Here is a 19,067-nt window from a genome sequence, read left to right on the forward strand (position 1 = left end):
CCAGCTCGCTGCACCCCAGGAGCTTTCTCCAGCTCACCCCCCCAAGTGCTCACAGCTCAGGGCAGATGACATTGTCCCTTTAATCAGTTTTCTCGCCCCAAACTGGACCCTGCCCCCACCCCACGGGGCGTGGGGGGAGCCAGAGGGTCCGCAGGAGATGAGGTACAAAAACTCCGCTGAGCAGCAAAGGTGTCCCCAGCACCGTGGGGCTCAGCTCCACGCAGCTAAGAAAACAAACAACCCTCCCCAAAAAGCCGACGACCTGCGAGTGAAGAAAATCCCAACTCGGAGACCCCAAATCCTTCGGAGAGGAGGTGTAGGACTCGCCAGGACACGCAGGGCTGAGGGATGCTGGCAGTTGGCAGCCATGGTCCTGCCACGGCCCCCGGGGAGGGTCTGTGCAGCTCACACCAGCTCGTCCAGCAGGGTGCCGATGCCAGCGCGGGGCTGTGCTGGCCCTGCCATGGGCTTGTTGCACATGGGGCAGACACAGCGAACCTCCAGCCACTTCAGCAGGCACCTGCGGGGCACAGCCGTGGGGCATCACAGGATGTTAGGGGCTGGAACCTGACCCAAGTTGATCACCGAGTCCAACCGCCACAGGTCAGCGTCACAGCACCACAGAATCAGGCAGGGCTAGAAGGGACCTCAAGGCTCAGACAGTCCCAACCCCCTGCCGTGCCCAGGGACACCTCACACCAGAGCAGGCTGCACACAGCCTCAGCCAGCCTGGCCTCAAACACCTCCAGGGATGAGGCTTCCACCACCTCCCCAAGCAGCCCCTGCCAGGCTCTCACCACCCTCATGCTCAACAACTTCTTCCTCACCTCCACTCTGAATCTTCTCATTTCCAGCTCTGTTCCATCCCCCCCGGTCCTATCCCTGCCTGACAGCCTCAAAAGTCCCTCTCCAGCTTTCTTGTAGCCCCCTCCAGATACTGCAAGGCCACAAGGAGGTCCCCTGGGAGCATTCCCAGCAGGAAAGTCCCTGCAGCCCAGGCTGGGGCCATACTCACTTTCTGTGGAAGCCATGCTGGCAGGGCAGCACCCCCAGCTCCTCCTTCACCTTGAAGTCTTCCAGGCAGACAGCACAGGTCTGCTGTGGGAAGGGAGATGGGAGGTGAGGTGGGATCATGCTCATGCCCACACATGGCCCCACTGCCACTAGACAGAGAGTCACAGAATGGGTTAGGCTGGAAGGCAGCTCAAAGCTCAGCCAGTTCCAACCCCTGCCGTAGGCAGGGACACCTACTCACTAGGGCAGGTTGCTGAAGGACTCATGCAGCCTGGTCCTGAGCACCTCCACAGCCTCCCTGGGCAACCTGTGCCAGTCTCTCACCACCCTCACTGCAAACAACTTCTCCTCACATCCACTTTCCATCTCCCCTCTGCCACTCCAAACCCATTCCTTCTCCTCCTGACATTCCCACACCTTCTCAACAGTCCCTCCCCAGCCCTCCTGCAGCCCCCTTCAGACCCTGCCAGGCCACTCCAAGCTCTCCTGGAAGCCTTCTCCTCTGCAGGCTGCACAGCCCCAACTCTCTCAGCCTGTGCTCAGAGCAGAGCTGCTGCAGCCCTCTCAGCTCTTCGTGGCCTCCTCTGGGCTGGCTCCAACACTTACATGTCCTGCTTGTGTTGCTGTGGTTTGGGACATCCAACTGCTGTGCAGCTCCTTTCTGGGTATTTCCAACTGGCAGCTGAGCCCAGTTCCCAGACTGCCCCCCAGGGACGGGTTCCTCCCACCCAGTTCCCATCCCAGCACCATCATTCCTCAGCCCTGCAATGCTGCCTTGTCCCCATCCCACTCTCACTGTGCCTTCAACCTCAGGGAGCAGAGGAGGTGTGTCCTGGAGCATCACCCCAGTCAGCCCCAGCTCCATGCCAGCCCGGAGCTGGCACCACTCACCCCGTGCACGCTCAGCCTCCAGGCATCGCCTTTCAAAACCACCTAAGGAAGAAAAAGAGGCTGAGGATTACCATGTCCAGCTCTGGGGCCCTCAGCACAAGGACGTGGACCTAAGGAGGCCACAAGGATGATCAGAGGGCAGGAGAACCTCCCTGTGGGGACAGGCAGAGAGAGTTTTGTCTGTCCAGCCTGGGAGAGAAGGTTCTAGGGATACCCAAGAGCAGCCTTCCAGTACCTGAAGAGAGGAGGAGAATGTGAACCAGAAGGTTACATTCAGAGCTTCTGTGCTCCACAACCTCTCTGGGCAGCCTGTGCCAGTCTCTCACCACCCTCACTGCAAACAACTTCTCCCTCACAGCCACTTTCCATCTCCCCTCTGCCACTCCAAACCCATTCCTCCTCCTGCCATTCCCACACCTTCTCAACAGTCCCTCCCCAGCCCCCCTGGAGCCCCCTTCAGACCCTGCCAGGCCATTCCAAGCTCTCCTGGAAGCCTTCTCCTCTGCAGGCTGCACAGCCCCAACTCTCTCAGCCTGTGCTCAGAGCAGAGCTGCTGCAGCCCTCTCAGCACCTTGGTGGCCTCCTCTGGGCTGGCTCCAACACTTCCATGTGCTGCTTGTGCTGGGGGCTCAGAGCTGCTCACAGTGCTCCAGGTGGGCTCTGAGGAGAGCAGAGCCAAGGGGCAGAGTCCCCTCCCTTGCCCTGTGCCCACCCTGCTCTGGCTGCAGCCCAGCACAGGGCTGTGTCTGGGCTGCACTCGCTGCCAGCCCAGGCTGAGCCCCGTTGGACTTTACCTGCTTGTAGCCGAAGTGCTCACTCTGAGCCTGGTGCCGCAGCTTGCTGCAGAGGGAGAGAAAAGGCTGCGTGAGGTTTCAGGGCAGCCTCCGGGGCCAGCTCTGAACGGTGACAGGCACCGACGTTTGGGAAGCAGCTGCCACGAGGGGCTCAGGCGCAGCAGGATCGGAGGAGGCAGCTCCGAGCCTGTGCCGTGCGGCAGTGCCCAGCGGCGGCGGGAGCGGGCAGGGGGCAGCGCCAGGAGCTGGCAGCTCCCCATTGTTTGCCTTGGGAAGTCGTTGGCGGCGCAGGAAGTGCTCCACTTCCATCCAGCAGCTTCCAGCCCTGCTCTGACCTTGGCTGGGGAAAACCACCCAGCAGAGAACCCAAACAGCGGTGGGGAGGAGGAGACTGCCCGCGGCAGAACTTCTGCTCCGGCCGAGGCGCTGAGATCTGCCTCCAGCGTCCACAGACGGCTGAGAGGGGCACGGACGCGGGCAGGACCGAGGCACCCAGGCCCTGCAGCAGGAGCAGCCTCGGCTCCGGGCTTAGAAACAGCCCTCCCTGAACAGGGAGTGCACAGCACAGACACATCCTCTGCTGCAGCCCTGCTCCCTCCCTGCCCGACACAATGCATCCCTCCGTCTGATCCCCTCAACGGCCAGAGCCCCTTCCTGTGCTTCCTGCCCTGCTCCAGCTCAGGGGACTGCAGGGACCATGACCATGCCTGACCCGAGCACGGTGGGCAGCCGACCCCCCCTTGAGGCAGATCCTCACAGCAAGCAGCTCAAACAGGGACTGGTGTGGCCAGCAGGAGTAGAGGCTGCCCAGGGAGGTGGTGGAGTCCCCATCCCTGGAGGGGTTCAAGAAGCCTGTGTCCACGGCAGCTGGGGACAGGGTTTGGTGGCCACGGTGGAGTTGGGTTGAGGGCTGGACTCAATGATCTGTGATCCTACAACAGGGCACTGGGAGTGGTATCCCAGGGATGCTAACACACTGCTGCACCCCCCCAGCTCACCTGATGAAGTAGCAGCAGAAGATGAGGCTGAGCACAAAGACAAAGATGCCAGTGCCAAAGATGGCCATGTAGATGTTGAGTGGCAGGTCCTGGAACGTGATGGGAGGCATCGTGCAGGGTCTACTGCTGTAAGGCAGCTCCAGACTGCAGGAGCACCCTAAGTGGGGAGTCAGAAGTCAGTGTTTAAGATGGGAGAAAGGGAAGAAGAGGGGAAGAGGTGCTGAGAGAGCAGAGGGAGCCTGGGCCCACTCTGGAGTTTGCACAGTGGGCAGGAACCAACACCAGGACACCAACTCATGGCCTGTGACCTCTGCTATCAGGACACCTCCTCCAGCAGCACCCCAGGCAGAATCCAGGCAGCTGGGAGAAAAATAGGAGGCCACATACTTGCACCCCTAGAGACACACATGGAGGCTGGGAGGGGAGCTGAGGGAAGAGGAGGCTCTATGCTCTCATCTCCAGGGACACACATGGAGGCTGGGAGGGGCTTTAGGGCTACAAACACAAGACGAGTGGGTGTCTGTCACTGCTCCGTGCAGCCAGGGAGAGCAGAGGCTGCTTTGTCCTCGGTGCCCCAGCAGCACTGCAGACACTGCCTGCCCAGGCACTCCGAGTGCCCCACTTAGGCTGACTGGCACCACTGGCAGAGGTCCTCAGCAGCAAAGGTCCAGGATTTAAATCCCTGGAACTGGAGGCTTGAAGCCCAAATGCACAAAGTCAGCTGCCCAGGGCTGCTCTCCTCACCTCACTCCTCGGCCTCTGAACAAGGTGGGGCTCTGTCCTCCCTGCTTCCCAAAGCCCCTGCCTGGGCCGCTGGAGAAAGCCTGCCAAAGCAAAGCCTCTCTGACTTAGGCTGCTGCTTCAACACAGCCAAGCTTGCAGCTTCTGCCTGTGCCCTGCTCAGTGCAAACCTGGGCACTCCCCACACGAGCTTCGAAGCCTCTCACAAGTAACAAGGACTTTGCTGCTGGAAGAATTCCCCAGAGCAGCTTCTCAGCTGCTGGAGTCACACAGAGCAGCCACTTCTGCGTTCAACCAAACCCCTCTCATGTGCCAGCTCAGCTCCACCCTCCTGCGAGCTCCTTGCAGCCGACACTAGAGCCAGGAGCCAGGGTCTCGGCTGGGGCCCTTAGAAGTTTACTCCACTTCCGCGGGGACAGGGAAGAAGCTTTTCCCTCCGCAGGCAGCAGGCGAAGCAAAGCGAAGCGACTCCGGTTAGGAACGGGCTCTGCGCCCGCGAACCCTACAGGACCTCGGCTGTAAACCCGCTGCCCCCGGCTCCTCCCGGCGGGGCGGCAGGACGGCAGCTCCCGGGGACCCACCGGGGCCGGGGCTGGAAGCTGGGAGCCGAGGGAAAGGCAGGGAGGGGAAGCAGACAGGCGGCGGGCGGCAGGGCGATGCCAGCTGCCCGCGAACTCCCGCCCCGCTGCCTGCCCCGGGGAAGGAAGGGGGCAGGGGAGCAGCGCCCGCATCTTCTCCCCCCTCCCCCAAACCCGACCCTTCCCCAGCCCCGCTCCCTGCTCTCACCGTTGCACCACTGGAAGGAGGCATCCGGCAGCGGCTCCGCGGGGCCGGGAAGGCTCCGTCGGGCCATGGCCGGGAGCAGGGCTGGGCTGCGCGGCCGGGAGCGGCCCCTGCCCCCAGACCCCTCCCCGGAGCCGCCCCCCGGGGCCGCCCCTGCAGCGGAGAGCACAGAGCGGGGCCGTGGAGCTGCAGCGGCGGCGGGGGGGCAGCGGGGAAGGGGAACGGGGCGGCCCCGGGGCGCTGGAGCCACAGAATGAGAGATTGGTGGCTCATGGAATGGTTTTGGTTGGAAAAGCTCCTCAGGATCCCCCACTCCAACCACTCGCTGAGTCCGCCAAGGCTGGGGCCAAGCCCTGGCCCTCAGCGCCACAGCTCTGCAGCTGTGAAACACCTCCGGGCATGGGCATCCAGCCCCCTCCCTGGGCAGCCTGTGCCAGGCTTGGAGAACTCTCTCAGTGAAGAAGTTTCTTCTGATGTCCAACCCAAACCTCCCCTGGGGCAACCTGATGCCATTTTCTCTCATTCTATCGCCTGCTCCTTGAGAGGCCAACCCCCACCCGGCTCCAGCCTCCCTCACGCAGGGAGCTGCAGAGAGCCTGAAGGTCTCCCCTTGAGCCTCCTCTTCTCCAGACCGAGCGATCCCAGGTCCCTCAGCTGCTCCTCACCAGCGCTGCTCTCCAGACCAGCTTCGTTGTCCTTCTCCAGACCCACTCCAGGACCTCAATGTCTTCCTGGTAGTGAAACCTCACAGCCTTGCTGAGGCTCCTGGCATGTCCACCAGTCCCAGCACCACCAGCACGGCTGCAGAATGTGCCCAGCCCCTGAGCATTGCCCAACGCCAGCTGCTCCTCGCCTCGATGTCTGCAGCCCTTGGCCTCGCTGCCAGCAGCTGCTCCGTTCTACCGGTGCCCTTCTGGGCTGGTGCCATGCCCTGGGCACCCTGTGGCACCCTGTGGCACCTCGGGAGCCTGCAAAAGCAGAGTGACCATCCCGGGAACCATGCCACACGTGCAGAGGGCACCACAGCTTCTGCAAGCTGAAGTTTGCTCTCCCTGCCGCGCCCGGAGCAGGGTGGCTGGGCAGGATGGTGCCCAGGGATGGCTGCCAGAGCACGACCCCCCCCCGGGCCGAGCAGCTGCCCCCGCGCGGTCCTCGGGCTGCTGCAGCTGCGTGTTTCCGTGTGCCCGCACACGCCGGGGCCGGCAGCGCCGCTGCCTGTGCTGGCAGGAAGCAGAGGAAGAATGGGGCTATAATAGGAGCGGGAGGACAATGGGCGCTGGCGGCGAGCGGGGGCACCCCTGGGGCCACCCGGAGCCCCTGCGGCTGCTGCCAGCACAGACGCTCGCTCCTGTCGCTGGCCGCTGGCCCGGGGCTCAGCTCGCTCATGCCCTCTGCAAGAGCTGAAGGCTCTTTTTGCAGTCCCCAGAGGCCTTTCCGCAGGCCTGGGTGGCAGCTTGGCACCTGCCTGCCCTCGGGAGCCCAACAGCGCCAGCTCGCCAGGGGCGGCTCATGATGGGATGCTCTGCTCTCCACCGGGACCCTGCCTTCTGTCCCCGCGGCTGGAGGGGAGCTGTGAAGCCCAGCACAAGCACTGCCCACCAGATTCCCAGGCACCCGGGGACAGAACAAGGGGACACAGCCTCAAGCTGTGCCAGGGCAGGTTCAAGATGGACGCTAGGAAGAAGTTCTTCACAGCAAGAGTGATTGGCATTGGGATGGGCTGCCCCAGGAGGTGTTGGAGTGCTCAGGTCCCACTCACCCCAAAGCACTCAGGGTGATGCTTTCCCATCAGCTGCTGTGATGGGGCTCAGCCTGAACCACACTGAGCCCCAGCATGGATGTGGTTAGAAGGGACCTCTGGAGATCATCCAGCCCATGCTAAAGCAGATTCCCCAGGGCCATAATGTCCAGGTGGGTCTGGGAGCTCTCCAGAGAAGGAGACAGAACCACAGAAGGTCAGAGGCTGGGAGGGACCTCCAAAGCTCCTCTCCCAGCTCCCAGCCCCAGCTCCCTCAGGCTCTCCTAACAGAGCTGTTCCATTCCCTTCAGCATCTCTGTGGCTCTGTGCTGGACTCCCTCCAGCAGTTTTGTGTCCTTTTTGAACTGGGGGGTCCAGACCTGGACACAGCACTGCAGATGTGGCCTCAGCAGGGCAAAGCTGAGGGGCAGGAGGACCTCTCCTGACCTACTAACCACAGCCCTTCTAACCCGCCCCAGGATGGCATTGCCCCTCCTAGCACCAGAGCACATTGCTGGCTCCTGCTCACCTCCAGGTCCTTTTCCCCTTTGCTGCCTTCCAGCAGGTCAGACCTGCCCAGAGACCTCTCTGGCAGCCTGCCCCAGAGCTCCAGCTCCCTCACACCAAAGTTTCTCCTCATGTTCAATGAAAACAGAGATGCCCCCATGGAGCCTGCCCCAAAGCACAGGAGGGATGGGAGAACTTTCTGCTCAGTGCTGTCTTTATTTTAACAGGTGAACAGCAGGCATGGAGGACACCAAACACCACGACGAAAGGGCTGTTGGCCTGAGCCCAAGCACCAGACCTGACTGACAGACCACAGACACATGGGGAGCAAGACAAGGAGCACAGAGCTTCAGCCTCCTGCGAGGGAGGGGCAGGACTGGCTTGGGGATGCATCTGCCACCCGGGAGAGGAAGCTCTGAAGGCCTCCTAGAGCCAGCAGGGGCTGAGTCCCTCTGCAGGCACCTTGGAGCCAGCAGGCTGGGGAGGAGGATACACGTCAGGCCTACCTAGGTGGCATGGTGGCAGGCTGAGGGGCTATGCTCTCAGCTCTGGGCACCCCCTAAGCTGAGGGGCAGCCCCAGGGGCAGCTGCTCGTAGCCCACCACTTGCCAAGCGTCTGCAGGTGAGGGAGCCCTGCCCTCGGTGGGCACCGGGCGAGGGCAGCACCACGCGCAGTGCCCCCACCCCTCTCTCCTCCTCCTTCAGGAGCTCCTCTGCAGCCTCAGGGCATTGTCCAGGGCCACCAGCTGGCGCAGGAAGCCGCGGTTGGGGATGATGCCACGGTGGTCCTTGACGGTCTTTATGGCTTCCACCAGGGGCATGCGGTGTCGGATCATGAGGTAGGCGAGGACCAAGGTGGCTGACCTGCTCACCCCCACAGCACAGTGCACAAGGATCCTTCCTGGGGGTGAAACACAGCAGCTGTGCCACAGCTGGCCAGAGCCCGGCCCAAAAACCACCGTGGGCACAACTCTGCCTCCTGGAGCTGTGGCTCAGGTGTGCAGCCTCTGGCTTGGATGTGGGGTCCCAGCTGCAGCGTGGCTGTGAGGCACTGTGGTGCCCTGCCTGGCAGGGGGGATCAGGGTGCTGTGGTAACAGACTGGCTGGGGTTAGAAGGGACCTTCCCTGCTTGTCTTAGTCCAACAGCCAAGCAGCCAGCAGGGACATCTTGACTCAGAATGGTTCCCAAATGGCTTGACCTGGAATGGTCCCAGGGGTGAGACATCTCCCACCCCTCTGCTGATCCCCCAAACCAGAGAGAGCAGAATCAGAGAGTCACAGAGGGTTAGGGGTTGGAAAGGACCTCTGGAGATCCAGTCCAGCCTCCCTGCCAAAGCAGCATCACCCAGGGCAGGCCACGCAGGGATGCATCCAGATGGGTCTTGAAAGCCTCCAGAGAAGGAGGCTCCAGAACCTCTCTGGGCAGCCTGCTCCAGGGCTCTGCCACCCTCACTGCAAGGAAGCTTCTCCTCCTGTTGAGCTGGAACTTCTGTGTTCCAGCAGGGCAGGGCTGTGACCTGGGGGGGCAGTGCCCTCCTCTAGCCTGTTCCCTCTTGGTAGAAGGTGACCCAGTGCAGAAGCCACCCCCCAGTCTAGAATCCCCTTTGCTCCCTGGGATGCTCAGCACTCGGACACCAATCTGGCTTCCCACCTGCCCGGGGCAGGCCCCCCCCAGCCCTCCCCCGTGCTCCTCTCCCACCTTCGTGCAGCGCTTGGTGGATGAAGTCAGCTGCAGGGTAGAAGTAGGGGCTCATGTCGAAGGAGGGCGAGTCGTGGGCCTCGATGCCCAGGTAGCGGATGCCAGTGCCCTCGTAGTACTCAGCGCCCCCCCTCCACCTGCTGTGGGAGGCGTTGAGGACGTGGGTGATGCGCAGCTGCGCCAGCTCCCGACGGTTGGCAGCTATGTCCCTGCGGGCAGCCAGAGGCAGAGGTTAGTGCACAGGAGGAGCTCCCAAGGAGGCTCAGGGGCTGTGCTGGGCACATTCACACCTGCACAGCAAACTGCACCAGGGCAGGCTGGGAGGGCACCTGCTGGAGAGGGACCTGCGGGTGCTGGGGGAGAGCATCCACAGGCAGCAATGTGCCCTGCTGGCCAGGAGGGCCAAAGGGGTCCTGGGGGGCATTAAGCAGAGTGTGTCCAGCAGAGCCAGGGAGGTTCTCCTGCCTCTCTGCTCTGCCCTGGGGAGACCTCATCTTGAGCACTGTCTTCAGTTTGAGGCTCCACAGTTGCAGAGGGACAGGAACTGCTGGAGAGAGTCCAAGGGAGGGCTATGAGGATGATGAGGGGACTGGAGCACTGCCTGGGGAGGAGAGGCTGAGGGCCCTGGGGCTGCTTAAGCTGCAGAAGAGAAGTCTGAGAGGGGATTGAATCAATGTCTGTAACTATCTGAGGGCTGGGGGTCAGGAGGGGGGGACAGGCTCTGCTCACTGCTCCCTGGGACAGGACAAGCAGCAGTGGATGGAAGCTGCAGCACAGTAGGCTCCAGCTCAGCACAAGGGCAACTTCTTGGCTGGAAGGGTCCCAGAGCCTGGCACAGGCTGCCCAGAGAGGTTGTGGAGTCTCCTTCTGTGGAGCCTTTCCAGGCCTGTCTGGATGTGTTCTGTGTGCCCTGAGCTAGCCTGGATGGTCCTGCTGTGGCAGGGAGCTTGGACTGGATGAACTCTTTGGGTCTCTTCCAGCCCCTGACACCTGTGAGCTGTGATCCTGTGATCTGAGGGAGCTGGATGTGAAGGAACATTGCCAAGACAGCAGTCTGATTGCCCGTGGACACCACCTCCTCCTAGCCCAGCACAGCAGTGCCCTGAGCTCTCTGCATGGCCATGCTTATGTCCTTCTCTGTCCCAGAGGACCACACCCAACTATGGAATCATTAAGGGTGGAAAAGATCTCTTTTCTAGAGAGGTCCTTTCTAGAGAGCCTGGAGAAGAGAAGGCCTCGAGGAGACCTTATAGTGACCTTGCAGGATCTGAAGGGGACCTACAGGAGGGCTGGCACAGGTTGAGGGTGGTGAGACACTGGCACAGCTGCCAAGGCCACAGGTTTCTTGAGCACCTCCAGGGATGGAGACTGCAGCACCCCCCTGGGCAGCCTGTGCCAGCTCCTCACCACTCTTGCACTGCAGAATTTTTTCTCCTCTCCCTCGTGTTCATAGGTTCACAGAATGGTTTGGGTTGGAAGGGACCTTAAAGATCTTCTAGTTCCAGTTCCCTGCTGTGGGCAGGGACACCTCCCACTCGGAGGGTTGCTCAAGGCCTTGAGGACCATTTCCCACCCTCCCCTCTCCCATATCCCCCTGTTCCCCCGATTCCCTGAGTCCCCTCTGCTGGTGCTTGTCCCCTCCTGATACATACTGGTCACCCAGGTAGAGTCCTGGCCAGACCTCATCAGCGTGGTTGCAGGCTGTCTTCCCCGTGTAGAGCAGCCTCTCCAGCTCGAAGATGCTGAGGATGGGCTGTGCGCTGCGCTCCTCGCGTGAGCTCCTGCCCGGGGACCTGGAGCCGCTCCTGGAGAGCCTGGACAGGAAAGCCATTGGGGCTGTGGAGACCCACGAGGCATACCTGTGGGGTCCTGACGGCCGCAGGGTGGCCTGGAGGTCACTTCTGCTGCTTCTGCCACCCACGGTCCTGTCGTGGAAGCAGGGAAGATGACGTTAGGAGAGCTGGAGGCCTCTGGCTCCATCCCTCTGGCAGGGATTCTGGCCCGGAGCAGCCAGACCTCACCTGCCTGATCAAAGGCAGTGCCAAGTCAGCTACCCAGTGGCTCCCAGGGCGAGGCAGAGTATCACCTACAGCCCCTTCCAAGACTCAGTCCTGCTGGGGAGGTGTTTATGAGGCCAGGGCTGGTGAGGGAAGCCAGAGAGGCAGCCAGATTGCTGAGCTGCCAGAGGCTGAGGTTTTGTTCCAGCCTCACGACTTTAGGTTGTGGCCACCTTGGCAAAGAGATGTTCTACACAGCACCACCTTCCTTCTGAGCTGGCCCTGGGGCTTTGCCTGCCAGCAGGACAGTGCCAGCTCCAGAACTGATGCTGCCAACCTGTGATCAGAAGCAATGAAAGGCAGCCAGGTCTGGGCAAGGCACCAGGACTGGGGAGGAAAAACCCCTAGGCAGGTGGAGGATTCCATATGGCACCACACAGAGCCTGGCCAGGACCCAGACTCCCACAGCCCAGGCACAAAGGCCTATGGAGAGGGAGAGGGAGAATTAACTCCTCCAAGGGCAGCAGTCCTGCTGCTGGGTTTGGACATCTAGGAGTGGTCTGGGGTGGAAGAGTTAACCTCAGGGGACCAGAAGCTCATTTCACAAAGTGGCTCCCCTGGGCAGAAGCTTTCTCACACGAACCTTTAGGTCACCTCCCTGGGCAGCCTTGCCCCTGGGGAGCAGTTACCAGTCCCTGCAACCAGCCCTGCCTCACAGCTGCCTTTTGTTGTGCTCCTTTGCTGCTGCACCCCCAGCCAGGAGCACACAATTCTCTTCCCACCACCACTGCTGCTGCCCTGGGAAGCTGTCCACAGAGCATCCCACTGGAGCCCCCCCACACCCACCTAGCACTGGCCAGTGGCGTCTGGGGCCCTGGGGAGGAAAATCAGTGACCTTCAGCTGGCAGAGTCTGTCCAGGACCAGGGCACGTGTGTCTGCCCTGGCATTTTGCCTCTAGCACCAGGCAGCAGCTGACGGCACAGGAGGGAGAAGCCTTCAGCCATTGCTTAGCAACGTGCAGAGGAGGAAAACATTGCAAAGGCACAGGGCAGCTCAGAGGGGGCACAGGGCAGCTCAGAGGGGGCACAGGGAGGCTCCTGGGTATCTCCCTCTCCACTGCCTGCTCCAGGGTGTCAGTTCAGACCCTGCCTGGCACCCTGGGGTGCTGGCACCGAGCACAGCACACTCCCCCAGCACGGGCTGCAGGCCACCCTGACAGCTCTCCCCTGTCCCCATGAATTTTTGACTCCTGCACGCTGGGCATTCAGGCTTGGCAAAGCCCACCCGGAGAAGGCAGCCAGCATGGCCTTGGGTGACCTTGGCTGCAGCACAGCCACATGCCACCGGCCCCGGGCAGCGCTAAGAAACCAGCAGCAGAAGGGTCTGGAAAAAACAACTGAATCATCAGGCTGTAACCAGGCAGAGAGCAGCTCCTTACAGCTGCAGCTGGCTGCAGCGAGGGCAACCCAGGGCTGCCCTGGGATGGAGCTCTGGAAACCTCAGGGCCGAAGTCAGCTTCCAGCATCCCACCCCCCCGAGTCAGCCCCCTGCAGGGGAGAGGACCTGCCCCACAGCAGAGAGCCCACGGCAGAGCCCACGGCACTCCTGGCGCCCCAGCCCCTCCCAGGCAGCGGCTGTACCCCCTCCTTCATCGGGCCCCTGCTGCCCCCAGCGCGCTGCTGGCTGGCTGCAGAGCCCCTCTGCCAGCGGTGCCCCTCTGCCAGCGGTGCCCCTCTGCTAGCGGTGCCCCTCTGCTAGCGGTGCCCCTCTGCTAGCGGTGCCATGCTCGCAGGGAGGGGAGGAACAGCCAGTGCCCGCCTGGCTGCGCAGAGCAGGCTCTCAAGAGCCATGGCTGGAGGAGCGCAGGCTGCTCGGCCCCGCAGAGACAGACAGACAGACAGACGGACAGACAGGCGGGGGAGGGGATGCCCACCCCCGTTACCTGGGCGAGGGCTGGGGCTCCTCGGCGCGCAGCGTGCAGCAGTCAGGCGCAGCCGGCCGTGTCTCGCCGCCGCGGAGGGGCTGATGCACCAGCAGCTATTTTAAGCCGTGCCATGGCCAGGGGCAGGTTTGTTTACAGCAGCTGTGCATGGCTGGCGACGGGAGGCAGGAGGGAGAGGGGCACAGCCGGGGGGTGGCATGCGAGGCGTGCGGAGCCGCGCACAGGCGCCCATCTCTGCGCCAAGGCTGGCATGGCACAGCTCTGCTGCCAGCTTCGCTCTCACCCCTCCGCCAGCGAGCCACAGCCGCGGGCGCGCAGGGGAGGGGAGGACGCGGAGCAGTGAGCTGCTGCTCGGCTGCGCGGAGCGGAGCTCTGGAGCCGTCGCTGAAGGATGCTCCTTCAGCCTTCGCTTTGCGCAGACCTGGTCCTTCCCCCCCCCCCCCCCCCCCCCCCCCCCCCTCGGGTCCCTGTGGCTCGGACAGGGCTTGGGCGCATTTCCACCGCCCGGGCAGCTGCCAGACTCTTCACAAGTCCGTGCCGAAGTCTGGGAGTGGTTCTCCTTTTCCCTCTTTTAGTTTGCTGGGGTTTTTAAGGGGGGAGGAGGCATAAAAAGGAAACTCCACAAACTGAAGCTTTTGGCTTTGACATTCTCTAAGTCGTTCACTCCTAGAGCAGCTCAGCCTGGGAAGGGAGCTCAGAGATCATCTACCCCAACCTCCCTGCCATGGAGAGGGACACCTCTCAACCAGACTCTGCTGCTCAAGGCCTTGTCCAGCCTGGCCTTGCACACCCTCAGGGAGGAGGTTGTCCCCATAAGTTCCCCTGCCAGCTACACTCACCTGACCCTCAGGGAACAGAGGCTCCAGCTCCATCCATGCCAAATGCTTCTAGCCGAGCAGCTCTGCTGTGTGAACATCCCCAGGGTGGCTGTGCCCACCTCGACTGGCTCCACACCCATCAGCCGTGCCAGGGCAGCAGATGTGGCATGTCAGGTAGATACACTGCCACCATCTCCAGGCACAGAGCCAGAGCTGCTAGACACAGCCCTGCAGGCTGGCCAGGAGCAGCCTCCTCCTCTGCTGGCATGGCCTCCAAAAGCTCCTGCCCTCCAGAAATGCTGCCATGCTGCCAGCTGCCACTGCTCCTGCTGCCACTGCCCCCAGACAACCAGCAGCAAGGAGCAGTTGCTGATCCCTCCCTTTGGCTCCATGCAGCAGATGAGAAGCTGCGTTCAGAGACCTGACTCAGTCCCTTCCTCCATGCCCAGACTCCCAGGGGCACACAGCAAGGAGCAGACCCCAGAAGGTCCTGGATGAGGGTTGGCTTTGCTGTCATAACATCAGTCAGGGCTGGAAGGGACTGCAAGGGTCTGCCAGTCCCAACCCCCTGCCATGGGCAGGGGCACCTCACACTGGGCAATTTGCACTTCCACAGCTCTGCCAGACACCTTTAACAGGGACAGGCAGAGAGCCTCTCCCTCCCCTGCACCAAGGAATTACATCCCCAGTGGCCCATAAAATGTTCTTTTAAAGAGCAGTGCCTCCAGCCCTCATCACAAAAGGTTACCTCTGAATTTGAGAAGAGAAAAAACCAAAGCAACAACAAAATAAACCAAACCCAGCCCTACAGGAGATAAAATGAGGTGGATAAATGTTTTGGCAGAGCGTTGCCTGCAGGGAACTTCTTCCTGGTCATTTAAGCAGAGGATTAGTGGTTGTTTTTATTGCAGTCATAACAGTGGAGTGGCTTTGTAAAGCAGCCAGAAGTCCCCAACAAAGGCAGTGACTGCTCCTCGGAGGTGATGCTTTGCACTGCCTGGGCAGCTGCACCACGAAGGGGCAGCAACCCAGCTCGCCATAAAGGGGAGTTCCTGAGACGCGCAGCAGAGCTCTCTGCCCCACCTCCTCTCCTCGCTTCCCAGACACACCAGGGCTGTGGCAGAAACTGAGCTGCTCCTTGCTCCCTGGCAGATCTGGCATCTCAGTAAGTTGCTTCTGAAGCTCCTGCCCATGGAGACAAGAAGCCCCTCAGAGCACTGGAGCTGGTCTGCAGGCTTGGCAGGGGCACCAGCACCATGGGGGCTTTGTTGTGACTTCCACACACATCTTGATCACTTTCCCCACTTTCTTCTCACCCCCTCCCACTGCAGAGTCCTGTCTCTCACCTGCTTTGCTCTGAAGGGTCCTGAGAAGCAAAAATCACTCTAAGAACTAACCAGGACACAGGGAGTTGAAAGGATCTAGCCCCAGACTTCCTCTCCCCCAGGCAGCAATTCTCTCCAAGCTGCATCCCGCTGTAGGACAGGACACAAGCACAGGATGGTAGGAGTTGGAAGGGACCTCGGGAGAGCATCCAGCCCAACCATCCTGCCAGGGCAGGACAGGAATGCATCCAGATGGGCCTTGAAAGTCTCCAGAGAAGGAGACTCCATGAGCACCTCATGATGCCTGTGCCCAGCAACTGAGAAGGGTCATCTGGTCCTCGGCAGGTAAAGATTGTGTGGGAGAACAGCTCTGGAGGCAAAGACAGGCAGAGTCTGGGGTCACAGCTCTGGGGACACAGAGGTCTGAGGTCACAGGTCTGGGGACAGAGAGAGGCAGGGTCTGACTTCCCATCAGTGCAGACAGAGGCAGGGTCTGGCTTCCCCCACTGGGGCCCACAGCAGAGGGGGATGTGCAGTTTAAGGACAGCACTGGCAGAGGCTTCTGGTATGCCCTGACTGGCAGCTGTGGCTGCTGTCACAGCAGGGCTGCGATGCTGGCACAGGCAGCTATGGTCTCCCTGCCTCTGTGTCTGATTTTCCTGCATCTCAGCTATTGTCAGGAACTGCTGTGCACAGCAGGCCTGCGGCAGCGGGGATGCAGCAGCTGTTTTCAGCTCAATTAGGGACCAAATCAGCTCCCAGCAGAACAAGCAGGACACCCGCTGATGCCAGCTCGCCCCTCCCCTCTGCTAGGCTGGGCTCGGAGCAGGGCTGGGGCTTGCAAAAGCCACAAGAAGAGAGCCAAGCTGAAGGGCTGCTCGGGGAAGTTCATGGATGCAGCCACTGGAGGCTGCTCTGGTTATACATAAATCACCGCTGGGCGTCGTCGGGTGGCAAACTGCACACCAGGAAACCGAGGGCAGGGGTGAGAGAGTCCCAGAGCTGCTGCTTCCTGCCTTTAGCCTCCCCCTGCATGCAACTTCAGCCTCTGCTTTAAAGAGCAGAGCTCCATCGCTTCGCACGGCAAATGCTGCGTGTCCAGAAGCCCCGTGGAAGGCAGAGGAGCCAGGCTGGGCTACACTCAGTCACCAGCAGGCTCGATGGATTGCAGCCAATCTGGGAGCCCCTCTGCAGAGGAGGGTGGCAGATGGAGGGGGTGCAGAGGGCACAGAGACTGGAGCGTTAAGGAGGAGAAGAGGAGGCTGAGGGGAGACCTTCTGGCTTCCTACAGCAAGCTGCAAGGAGGCTGGCGTGAGCTGGGGCTCAGTCTCTTCTCCCACGTCACTACCAATAGCTGCAGCAGGGAAGGTTTGGAATCAGAAGTATTTTGGTTGAAAAGACTTCAGAGATCATTGAACTCAACTGTTGACCTAACTGCATGTCAGGAACAACTTCCTTGCTGCAGGGGTGCTCGGGGGTTGGCACAGGCTGCCCAGGGAGGTGGTGGAGTCCCCATCCCTGCAGGGGTTCAGGAAACCTGTGGCCATGGCAGCTGGGGACAGGGCTTGGTGGCCATGGTGAGGTTGGGTTGATCACAGCAGCACAGACACGTTCAGGTTGGCAAAGCCCCTCAGGAGCACCAAGCCCAACCCAGATCCCTGCTCTGCAAGCTGCACCCTAAACCATCTCCCTGCACACCACATCCAAACGACTTCCAAACACATCCAGGGCTGGGGACTCCAGCAGCTCCTGGGCAGCTCATTCCAGTCCTTCACCACTCCTGATGGGAAAAAAAATTCTGGTGTCCAGTCTAACCCTCCCCAGGGGCAGCTTGAGGCCATTCCCTCCTGTTCTGTCACTGGTTACCTGTGAGAGGGTTGCACTTGGTGATTCTCAGTGTCTTTTCCAGCCTAAGGATTCTGTGAGCTAAAACTGAGCCTACCATGAGTTAAGAGTCCCAGTCCAGCCCAGCCTCCAATGAGGAGAGCCTGAGGCAGTTGGGGCTGCTCAGTCTGGAGAGGAGAAGGCTCCCAGGTGACCCTCTTGTGGCCTTTCAGTATCTGAAGGGGGCTACAAGAAAGCTGGGGAGGGAGTTTTGAGGCTGTTAGGTAGAGATAGGACTGGGGGGGATGGAACAAAGCTGGAAATGAGGAGAGTCAGAGTGGAGGTTAGGAAGAAGTTGTTCAGCAGGAGGCTGGTGAGAGCCTGGCAGGGGCTGCCCAGGGAGGTGGTGGAAGCCTCATCCCTGGAGGTGTTTCAGGCCAGGCTGGCTGAGGCTGTGTGCAGCCTGCTCTGGTGTGAGGTGTCCCTGGGCATGGCAGGGGGTGGGACTGGCTGCTCCTTGTGGTCCCCTCCAGCCCTGACTCATCCTATGAATTGTATGAATCCTCCTCCCCCTCAGCACCCCTGACAGAAGCTCTCTGCTGTTGAATCCTTTCCCAGCCCCCAAACACATCTCTGCTTCCCTGTGAGAGCTGTGACCGAAGGCAACAAAGCCTTGAAGTGCTGATGTGCAGGCAGCACCCCCGCCCCGTGCCCATGGCAGGAGTGTTGGCCAGGACCCGAGAGCCTCATCCCTTGGCTGCGTGGACTCACTGCTGGAGGAGGCCACTTGAGCTCTGAGGCATTTTCCATTAAAAGAAAGAAAGAAAAAATGAAAGGCAAGAGGGGAAGAAATGGAAGGAGGAAACGAGAGCCCAGAGCCACTGCCCAGCAGCTGCGCAAGCAGAGCCTGCTGCAGAGGGGCAGAGGCAGCTGCTGGCTCTGCTGCGAACCTGCAGCACTTCTGATTACTTAGCAGGGAGACTTTGGGCTGCTCATGGATGTGTTCAGCCTCTCAGCCACTGCCTTGTTAATGTCAGGAGCAGCCTGGGGTGGGTTTGAGTTGCTGCTGCCTGAGGAGGGAGGAAAAAAAATAAAACAAAATCAAAGGGAAGGAAAAAAAAACAACAGCTGGAAAAAACCAACAGCTGGAAAAAAAACAACAGCTGAAAAAAACAACAGCTGGAAAAAAAACAACAGCTGGAAAAAACCAACAGCTGGGGAAAAACAACAGCTGGGAAAAAAACAACATCTGGAAAAAAAACAACAGCTGGGAAAAAACAACAGCTGGAAAAAACAACAGCTGGAAAAAAAACAACAGCTGGAAAAAACCAACAGCTGGAAAAAACCAACAGCTGGGGAAAAACAACAGCTGGGAAAAAAACAACATCTGGAAAAAAACAACAGCTGGAAAAAAACAACAACTGAAAAAAACAACAGCTGGGAAAAAAACAACATCTGGAAAAAAAACAACAGCTGGGAAAAAACAACAGCTGGAAAAAACAACAGCTGGAAAAAAAACAACAGCTGGAAAAAACCAACAGCTGGAAAAAAACAACAGCTGAAAAAAACCAACAGCTGGGAAAAAACAACAGCTGGAAAAAAACAACAGCTGGAAAAAAACAACAACTGAAAAAAACAACAGCTGGGAAAAAACAACAGCTGGAAAAAAAACAACAGCTGGAAAAAAACAACAGCTGAAAAAAACAACAGCTGGAAAAAAACAACAGCTGGAAAAAAGCAACAGCTGAAAAAAACCAACAGCTGGAAAAAAAAACAACAGCTGGAAAAAAAAAACAGCTGAAAAAAAACAACAGCGAGCTGCTGGCAAAATGGGCTGTGAAATGCTGCTGCTTCCTGCCTCACTCCTCACTTCAGCCTGTCACATCTTGCTAGCAGAGCAGCCTGGGGCACAGCCCAAACCTTCTGGGAGCTGGTGCCAGGGTCGGTGACACTCATCATGTTCTGAGGCCTGGGAGGTGCCAAGGGACGAGAGCT

General features: G+C 60.2%; 2 protein-coding genes across 3 annotated transcripts; both read right to left on the reverse strand.

Annotated features, from left to right (window-relative positions):
• Positions 1-56: 56 nt before the first annotated feature.
• Positions 57-5,362, reverse strand: RNF122 (ring finger protein 122). Its single transcript, XM_064175434.1, has 6 exons — positions 5,225-5,362; positions 3,698-3,854; positions 2,700-2,745; positions 1,906-1,947; positions 1,016-1,098; positions 57-520 (listed from the first exon to the last, which is right to left on the reverse strand). The coding sequence occupies exons 1-6, from the start codon at positions 5,289-5,291 to the stop codon at positions 406-408; spliced, it is 510 nt and encodes a 169-aa protein (XP_064031504.1). The 5' UTR covers positions 5,292-5,362; the 3' UTR covers positions 57-405.
• Positions 5,363-7,662: 2,300 nt separating this feature from the next.
• On the reverse strand, positions 7,663-14,138 carry DUSP26 (dual specificity phosphatase 26). 2 transcript variants are annotated; one of them, XM_064175569.1, is made up of 4 exons: positions 13,945-14,138; positions 10,818-11,090; positions 9,166-9,374; positions 7,663-8,367 (listed from the first exon to the last, which is right to left on the reverse strand). In XM_064175569.1, the coding sequence occupies exons 1-4, from the start codon at positions 14,061-14,063 to the stop codon at positions 8,168-8,170; spliced, it is 801 nt and encodes a 266-aa protein (XP_064031639.1). In that variant the 5' UTR covers positions 14,064-14,138; the 3' UTR covers positions 7,663-8,167. The 2 variants fall into 2 exon arrangements, with proteins under 2 accessions (XP_064031639.1, XP_064031640.1); XM_064175570.1 differs by lacking the exon at positions 13,945-14,138 and adding an exon at positions 13,106-13,523.
• Between the last annotated feature and the right edge of the window lie 4,929 nt (positions 14,139-19,067).

This window comes from Pogoniulus pusillus, chromosome 42, assembly GCF_015220805.1.
Source record: "Pogoniulus pusillus isolate bPogPus1 chromosome 42, bPogPus1.pri, whole genome shotgun sequence".
NCBI classification, from domain to species: Eukaryota; Metazoa; Chordata; class Aves; order Piciformes; family Lybiidae; genus Pogoniulus; species Pogoniulus pusillus.

Excerpts from the sequence above, each read along its gene's own strand:
- RNF122 (XM_064175434.1), bottom strand. The coding sequence starts at position 5,291 with ATGGCCCGACGGAGCCTTCCCGGCCCCGCGGAGCCGCTGCCGGATGCC. Across the intron at positions 3,855-5,224 it reads CTCCTTCCAGTGGTGCAACG|GGTGCTCCTGCAGTCTGGAG; the intron begins GTGAGAGCAGGG and ends CTCCCCACTTAG. Across the intron at positions 2,746-3,697 it reads TTCTGCTGCTACTTCATCAG|CAAGCTGCGGCACCAGGCTC; the intron begins GTGAGCTGGGGG and ends CTCCCTCTGCAG.
- DUSP26 (XM_064175569.1), bottom strand. The coding sequence starts at position 14,063 with ATGGGTGTGGAGCCAGTCGAGGTGGGCACAGCCACCCTGGGGATGTTC. Across the intron at positions 11,091-13,944 it reads CTCTGTTCCCTGAGGGTCAG|GACCGTGGGTGGCAGAAGCA; the intron begins GTGAGTGTAGCT and ends CTTCCACGACAG. Across the intron at positions 9,375-10,817 it reads GGACTCTACCTGGGTGACCA|GGACATAGCTGCCAACCGTC; the intron begins GTATGTATCAGG and ends GGCTGCCCGCAG.